Here is a 7,902-nt window from a genome sequence, read left to right as displayed (position 1 = left end):
TACGCGCAGTGGACAAGATTGAATTGACATTGAATTAGCCCTTGAGTGCGGCGCACACCGACACGGGATGGTTTATCATATATAGCTACGGGGAAATGACCATATGCGCAATGGCAACATATACAGCGTGTCCAACGGTGCTTGCAACCTTAAAGTTCAAGGTTTCCTCCCTTCCTCTCTCGCTCCGCAACGGAGTGTAATTCCTCGTTTGTTGTGAAATGGTTTTTTCTTCGCGTGTACGGGTGTTGTTGAAAGAACACATGTGCATGGTTGATTTAGCTTTTGTGGCTTCTACTTGCATCATTGCATGGGCTTCTTCGAACATTTTCTGCTTCCACTCTGCCTCAGTCACCATGTTTAATTATACCACAACGTTTATTCAAGTATCAAAGTAGCGTGACTGTATCGAATTACATATTTACATACTCTCTGCATACATATTTTCAATAATATGTCCCTGATGTACACTTACAATTAAATCAATAAAGTTGGCCGCATCGGTTTCAGCACATGAAACGTTTTACAGTTCTATTGTAATGGAACTGATGAACTGTCCGTCGTAAAGTCCACTTATATTGCACGGCCTGACCGCAGGAACGCAACGAACGCAAGACCGTAAACTTTTTCCACTACATACTTTGGGAAAACTCTCTTCCAATTTTGCTATTTGGTTGGAACTGCGGAAATTGGAAGAAATAAGGTCATAATTGTAGCGTGTTGATGCGCGACAATTTGTGCATCAAAATAAGCGGTAGCAGCCATATAAGCTTAATTAAGCGTAGGCCCACTCACTATGCTGACTATAGTCTACACTATATAGTTGGATTCGAATTTTTGAGAAAATAGCTTGTTTATGAAGAATGTATGCACACCTCAGGCGTCCGGAAAATTAACATACTGTAAAGTTGCATAAGAAATTGGCACGTTGGCCAGGAAGAGGATAATAAAATCAGGATCTGTGGAATTGGATGTACGTACGTACAACATACAGATGTTTATTGAACTTTATTCGCAGATCACGTTTTATCGTAAATACGAACGATACTATTACAGTACGGTACATTTTACATCATGGTCTGTTCCACGCACAAATACGTCATAAAACTATGGAGCGTTGCTTTTGCTGGTAGTTAGCAAAACTGTAGAAGTGCGCTTAACCTCAACAGAAAAATGAAGTGGAGAAACGTGAGTGATTTAAGCGTTCACCGCAACTTCTGGCTTATTATTCTACGTATTAGTAACTGTTGTGGGAAAATTTGCACGATATAGCACATGTTGCCACAAACTGCTATCTCGACAAAATGCAACAAATTTCTTAAAATTCCCGAACAGAAAATAGTTGTATAAATAGGACACGTGGTAAACCGTAAAACAACTCATTGTCAATCTGCAGTAACGCAAATTGCAAAGGGGACAGACTTTAGGGTATACCGGCAAGATGGTCATGATCAGCATGTTCACACACTCAACCGTAAGCGTGACCTTTGGTGTCCTTTTATTGTCTTACGCCCTTCCGGTTGCTGTATCACAAGCACTGGCTTTTTCAAGCCCTAGCTATACATTTTCCGTAGCGAGCGATGTTAAGCTCAACACAGCTGTTGGTGTGGTGTCTGTTAATTATCCGTCTGCCACAGTATGGACCATTGTTTATGCAACCAACAATTTTGCCATCAACTATCTTAACGGAACACTGGTATGTTCCCAACTTCCCAGTTGTACGAGAACTTATTATACGAACAATAATACGGATGTGTGGCGAAAAGTTGCACGACACGTTTTTGATTCATATAATATTATAGATATACGAGTATCAATTGGAAATATGACCATTTAGCAATTTAAAATCAAGTAATGCGCAAAGATTTATTTTTGAAAGTTTGGTGGCTTCACAATCAGGGGTTTGTTTGGCATGCAGATTATTTTATGGTCATAGTTCATATGTCAACCAACATTCGTGAGGCATCTGCGTGACGGCACGGTAATCATAAAATTAATACGCCAGCTAACATACTGCCGTCATTCTGCAATCATCGGTCGGTTTTAGCGATCTGCAATTTATAGTTTGCGGTTACATAGAAATACTAAAATATCTTTTTGCCACGTTATTGCGATACATGTTCATCTTGTATAATTATTTGCATTTCTTAGATAACTACCAACTATCTGCAACCGTGCAGCCTTTACAACGTCATCGTGCGTGCTAGCAACGCCCAGCGGGGCAATCCCTACACCAACGTAGCCGTGCAAACATCGTGCCCCAACAGCGCCATCTCCATTCCCGCCTTCGACCAGCCGACCGGCTACAGTATATCCGTGGGCAACGGGTGCCCTATCAACAGTTACGTGGGCGTCGTCACCGCGGCTCGTGCCACCAACTATTCCCTAGCTTCCCCATACTTCAACATTAACCCTTTTAGCGGCCAGATTACGCTGACCAACGCCCCGCCCAACAGTCCCACCGTGGTCAACGTCATCGCCGCCAACAGCGCCGGCAGTCGGTCGGTGCCGGTGACCCTGTACACTGCCGGATGTACGGGCGTGTCAACCGGGATCAGCCCGACCTTTTCACAAAACGCCTATGCCTTTACGGCGACAAACTGTGTTAGCGGATCGATTATCGGGAGAGTGACGGCCACGTCTACTTCCGGCGCGGTGACCTATTCGCTGGGTGGCAGCCCGTACTTTACGATTAATTCCTCCGGTGTTATTTCGGTGTCCGGGATTCCCCCAATTTCCGGAACGACCCAGACCGTGGAAGTTTACGCTACAAATACCAGTAACGGGAAATCATCGATGGTGCCGGTTATGATAACTATACCGGTGCTTTGCAATGGATCGCAATCGGGACCGGATATTGGCTAATGGCCAGTTTGCCAGTTAATGTACAGAGTGCAGAGAATACTGTACGTATTTTTTAAAAAGCGTACAGCGGTTTTGCGTCCCATTCTGCAACGCTGCATCTATTTTTGTCTCACTGCAAATAAAAACTTTTATACTGTAGTTATCAGCTTTCCAAAACTGTCCATCCAAGCTCTCCGAGTCACTATATATATATATGTAGGGCTAGTACAGGCTATACAGTGTACAGCCACAAATAATTATCGCGAAAACCTTTCACATTAATTTTCCTTCTTTAAAAAAGTATCATCAAAAATGTGTTTTTGGCATTAATTGTACATTGCACTTGCACTACTTGAATTTTGCTGGGGTTTTGCACTCAGACACATGTTCAGTTCCTCTGGACTGGCATTGCATGTACGAAAAAGAATTTCACAGCTTTAATAGTTATTACTCAGTACTCATTGTCAGTATGGAGGGAAAAGCGATGAACAAGTAATCAAACATGAGCCAAACGGTCAAATCTACGCCTTATCAGCACAATATACAGACTGCAGGCCGATATGAGCAATTGTTTTTATTCTGCTGACCAGACAAATTTTTCAAATTTATTCATTTTTCATTTACTTAATTTTGAATGTGTGTGCCAAAATAATGAGAGAGTAATATTTGCAAACAGGAGCAAAATTACGTAGTGCCCGGGTTAAAGTCAAGTTCATCAGAACACGGAGGTACTACTGATATTGCATGGTATACGATATTTAACAATTAAGGAAAACCGTGCACAACTGCGTGAAAGTTGTACGAATATAGTTGTTCTTTGTACCTGATTTGTAACAAGCTTTGCCTTTACCATTCGCGTTTATCTGGCAAAACGTAAGCTGGGAGATGCCGCGTCAGGAAGTTCACATAAAGGATTTTTATTGCAGATAGATCTTGTAAAATTATGCCTGCCCATTTTTGTTCCTCCTCTGATTTCAAACAACAGGAGGCGAAAATAAGAGCGCAAACTAAGCATGACAGAGTACGCGAACCCTACATAAAAAGCCAACACCTACGCAGAACTACGAGTACGATAACTAATCAGCACGGAGGGTGTAATACATGTATATGTTAGAATTCTGCATTTATCGAGGAATTGACCCAGAATAATCGTATACCAAAACTTTGCGGTAGGATAAAGAGAAAACAGCTAATTAACCAGGTCAGTTATCTTCAACATACCGATGTAATTAAAACATTTATTGTTACCGCTAATGCGCCCGCGCAGGAACTTGAATGTGCGAATTTTTTTAGAAAGCGGACATCATTATGTGGCACAGTCCACTTTGGCTGATATTCCTTGTATGCACTATTTTGCTGTGCATCCAAACGGTGCGTTGTGTCCATTAAACCACACACCCAGCAATGCATTTTGAGAGATACACTTGATAATATTAAATTAGCAATAGATATGAAATACGGTATATGCATCGATTGACTGCGTGCTTTTTTAACTTTTTCATCATACTGCTCTTTCAGTAAATTTAAATTGCGATTGTGCATATTATTAGACGAAAACCGAAAGGTCACGTCGGCAAACCAATCAGCTATCTTTCCAAGATCCTTCTCGAACATTCTGCGTGCCGAGTCCGGCAACAGCCGGCACATATCTCGACCAACTGCGCATGACATATTCTTCTTACGCCATCCACTTCTCCATTCCCAGCCATGATCCCAATTTCGTCGTCGATCCCGACAAGGGAAACCTAGTGATTGCCCAAAACTTACCATCCGGCCAATCGTATGCCTTCACCGTACAAGCCCAGGACCTCAACACCGGCAGCGCTGCGACCGCTTATATTACCGTCAACACATCGCCATGTGGACCAGTCAACACGGTTCTGACTACTCCCGCTACACCCCAGATGACCTACCCTGCCTTTGAATTCACGGCCACGAACTGCGACAGCGGATCAATCGTTGGACAACTCACGGTCACAACGAGCACGGGGTCAGCGGTGACCTATGCGTTGGGCGGAAGTCCGTACTTTACTATCAACCCCGCCGGGCAAATCTTGGTTTCCAACACACCACCGTTGTCCGGGACAACACAGACCCTGCACGTGATGGCCACAAGTGACGGACAAACATCTGCGGTGCCGGTTACTATTATTATACCGGCAAACTGCTACGGATCCCAGTCGTCTCCAGACATTATTGGCTAATAAAAACATCGATCGATTGAAATATTTTTGCATACAAAGCATGTATCTGTTAGAGTGTATCATTGCAGTACCACGAGTAGTATATCGGTTCCAGACTTCCAGTGTATGGTAGGAAATGAAAAGTTAATCGCGCGGAAATAAGTATGACAATGTTTTTGGAGGTCCGTCGGTCAGCACTGGGACCTACTGTTGCAAATATGTAGTCTTCAAATAGAAATCTTACCATCTGATTGTTCACTCTATAGTCTATACAAAGTTGTTTGGTTTGTATCTTTTGTACCAGTCATGCAGTTGTTTGAGAAATTTTCGGTGATGCATACACTTTACATAGATAATCGAAGTAGTAATAACTAATAAGCAGATAGTTTTTTATGGTATACTTTTATAAACATTCGTAACTAATTTTTTTACGAGAATTTAGAAGACTTTAAGTACATTAAATAGTCTTGACTTCTGCATGTTTTATTATGTGATATATTGTACCTTACGAGCAGGCCACTGTAGACCGACCACATTCTTTGGAAGCGTTAAGCCTGCATATATACCGAACATTATTTTTCATGAGTAACTGTTATAGAGAATTGCTGACTCAGTTGGTTCTTGTAAAGGCATATCCCGCTGAATACAAATTGTAAAGAACAGGTGCGCTGCAGCACAACAAAGATGAACAGGGCAGTGGTAGTGCGATCCTTAGAGAATGCTGCGAACTTCCGGCTAAACCTGAATTCTAAGTCTGCTACCGGTAATCCAGCAAACAGTCAAAACACTACTTGCGAATAACTTTTCGACTTCATTGCTCATTTCAGCATCAACTTTACAGAAATGACACTTCCCGCATCGTTATTTCCGTACAAAGCTGAGCAGATTTAAGTCAAAATTGGCAATTTTAGTTATCACAAGCAATCACCATAAGTCATCTCCTGTTCTCTTGTCATCTCCTGTTCTTTACAATTTGTATTCAGCGGGATATGCCTATTATGGATCCAACCGGTATTATGTGCCGAATCCACCTTTATAGTTTGATTCTCATATTTACATCAATCCTAGGTATCCAAAGCACGGTAAGTAAGCCGTCATGCATTTGTTGCAAATGCCAGCGCTAAACTAATCGGATTGAACTGGCACATAGAATAATGCAGGCGAGCACATGTATCTACGAGTATATATCTCTGCATCGTTTTTATGCATGTGGGTAATGTGGTTCCACATCTAAGTAATGTACTTTCTTGAACTAATGCTCCATCAAAATAATTTATCAAAACCGACATCAGCTATCGCCACATTCTTGTTCCAAGTTTTTTGTGACCTAGAAATGGATGTGGCACAAAAATGCCGAATACATGGGTGTAATTTCGAGTTCAAATTTATACTGAATTGTACTACTAGGAAAGGTACTCCCGCCAGGCGGCCCTACCGACGGATTTTTCTTTCCAAAACCCATCCTACTCATTCTGCATAAGCAACCCAACAACTGCCGGAACATTCATCGACCAGTTGGCTCTCACATACTTCCCCAACGCCGTGCGCTTTAATATTCCCAGCAACGATCCCAATTTCGCCATTAACCCGGCCAACGGTCAGTTGTTCATCGCACAACCTCTTTCATCCGGTCGTTCCTTTATATTCGTCGTTCAAGCTCAAGATCTGGATGCGGGCAGCACCACCACCACTTTCGTTACAGTCAACATCGCGCCCTGCAGTGCAGCGACAACCACCACGACCATGTCACCTTTCCGGCAGACTTCGTATAGCTTCAGTGTTACCACTTGTACCAACGGGACGTATATTGGTTCGGTGGCGCCGTACGCTCGTTCGGTGTATACAACGACGTACACCGGACAGGATATTCCATCATATATAAAGCTGTATCCTAATGGTCAGTTGTACTTAACGGGAGCGTTTCCTGCATTAGGCGTGACCTTTACGGTGACGGCCATGAAGGGAACAGAGAGAACCGCGTCAGCGTATGTTACTGTTAGTAATGACTGTCCACGGATTTCCACAACGACAACTACCACAACCACCACCACAACATCGACGACGCAAATGACCACGACAGCCGCGCAGTGTGTCGCCACGCCGGCATCACCTTCCACTTTGAAATTTGGTCAATGGGAGTTTCTTCTGATGACCAGTAAGCATTAGAAATTAACTAGAAAATAAAATCGGATTTATATTTTTATACTGCACCGTGAAAACGGAAGGTAATTGATGGTCCGTATTTTTATGATTTCATGAGTAATTAGAAACATTGGATGACCACAGCTACACTGCAGTACTAATAAAGTAGTACTCATACAATATAACCATGTCATTGTGGGAAGTTTAAAGTTTCACCACAACAATATTGTAAATTATTGTACTGCATAGGAAATTGTGGAGCAGGCGCTACAATTGGGACTATCTGGATGGAAGACGAGACCGCTAAAGTTACGTACTCAATTCCGCCTCCAAACACAAATTTCAGGATTGATAGTACAGGAACAATCTATGCTGCTGTTCCGCTGCGCGCGCGCCAGACAATACAGCCGGTACAGGTGCTAGCGCGGGACACTTCCGGCAGAACTGGCGTCGGCTGTCTTCGAATAATGACTTTAGACAACTGCGCTAACGCAGCGCCGTATTAACTTGATTGTTAAATGGCGTTTTGTTATTTTGCATCAACTGGTCGCACATGTGTTCCTGTTTTGTCATTTCAAGGCAAACTACGTAACAATTTATTAAATTCGACTTTCCTTAATTAGTATATTTGTACAAATACCATGCGAACAAGATTACCAAGATAGATAAGGGTGCGAATAAAATAAATGTACTTACAAGTTATAAGGTATAACTATCTATCACTGTTTAACTCAGT

General features: G+C 42.5%; 3 protein-coding genes across 3 annotated transcripts; all 3 read left to right on the top strand.

The window, feature by feature from the left end:
• The first annotated feature begins 1,378 nt into the window (after nucleotides 1-1,378).
• LOC129583995 (uncharacterized) lies at nucleotides 1,379-3,000 on the top strand. Its single transcript, XM_055476070.1, has 2 exons — nucleotides 1,379-1,693; nucleotides 2,149-3,000. Exons 1-2 carry the CDS (start codon nucleotides 1,439-1,441, stop codon nucleotides 2,860-2,862), a joined length of 969 nt encoding a protein of 322 aa, XP_055332045.1. The 5' UTR covers nucleotides 1,379-1,438; the 3' UTR covers nucleotides 2,863-3,000.
• Nucleotides 3,001-3,902: 902 nt separating this feature from the next.
• Nucleotides 3,903-5,426, top strand: LOC129583996 (uncharacterized). Its single transcript, XM_055476071.1, has 3 exons — nucleotides 3,903-4,042; nucleotides 4,135-4,212; nucleotides 4,392-5,426. The coding sequence occupies exons 2-3, from the start codon at nucleotides 4,150-4,152 to the stop codon at nucleotides 5,043-5,045; spliced, it is 717 nt and encodes a 238-aa protein (XP_055332046.1). The 5' UTR covers nucleotides 3,903-4,042; nucleotides 4,135-4,149; the 3' UTR covers nucleotides 5,046-5,426.
• A 317-nt stretch (nucleotides 5,427-5,743) lies between these two features.
• On the top strand, nucleotides 5,744-7,843 carry LOC129583994 (mucin-5AC-like). The gene is made up of 3 exons (XM_055476069.1): nucleotides 5,744-6,106; nucleotides 6,432-7,179; nucleotides 7,416-7,843. The coding sequence occupies exons 1-3, from the start codon at nucleotides 6,014-6,016 to the stop codon at nucleotides 7,670-7,672; spliced, it is 1,098 nt and encodes a 365-aa protein (XP_055332044.1). The 5' UTR covers nucleotides 5,744-6,013; the 3' UTR covers nucleotides 7,673-7,843.
• Nucleotides 7,844-7,902: the final 59 nt, after the last annotated feature.

The sequence above is a fragment of the Paramacrobiotus metropolitanus genome, unplaced genomic scaffold (genome assembly GCF_019649055.1).
Source record: "Paramacrobiotus metropolitanus isolate TYO unplaced genomic scaffold, Prichtersi_v1.0 Parri_scaffold0000012, whole genome shotgun sequence".
Taxonomy (NCBI): domain Eukaryota; kingdom Metazoa; phylum Tardigrada; class Eutardigrada; order Parachela; family Macrobiotidae; genus Paramacrobiotus; species Paramacrobiotus metropolitanus.
The sequence above is the reverse complement of the archived record's forward strand: the minus strand, read 5'-3'. Positions and strand labels throughout refer to the sequence as shown.

Coding starts and splice junctions, on each gene's coding strand:
- LOC129583995 (XM_055476070.1), top strand. CDS start 1,439: ATGGTCATGATCAGCATGTTCACACACTCAACCGTAAGCGTGACCTTT. Junction 1,694..2,148: donor ACTATCTTAACGGAACACTG/GTATGTTCCCAA, acceptor TGCATTTCTTAG/ATAACTACCAACTATCTGCA.
- LOC129583996 (XM_055476071.1), top strand. CDS start 4,150: ATGTGGCACAGTCCACTTTGGCTGATATTCCTTGTATGCACTATTTTG. Junction 4,213..4,391: donor TTTTGCTGTGCATCCAAACG/GTGCGTTGTGTC, acceptor GCATATTATTAG/ACGAAAACCGAAAGGTCACG.
- LOC129583994 (XM_055476069.1), top strand. CDS start 6,014: ATGCCTATTATGGATCCAACCGGTATTATGTGCCGAATCCACCTTTAT. Junction 6,107..6,431: donor TCCTAGGTATCCAAAGCACG/GTAAGTAAGCCG, acceptor TTGTACTACTAG/GAAAGGTACTCCCGCCAGGC. Junction 7,180..7,415: donor GGAGTTTCTTCTGATGACCA/GTAAGCATTAGA, acceptor TGTACTGCATAG/GAAATTGTGGAGCAGGCGCT.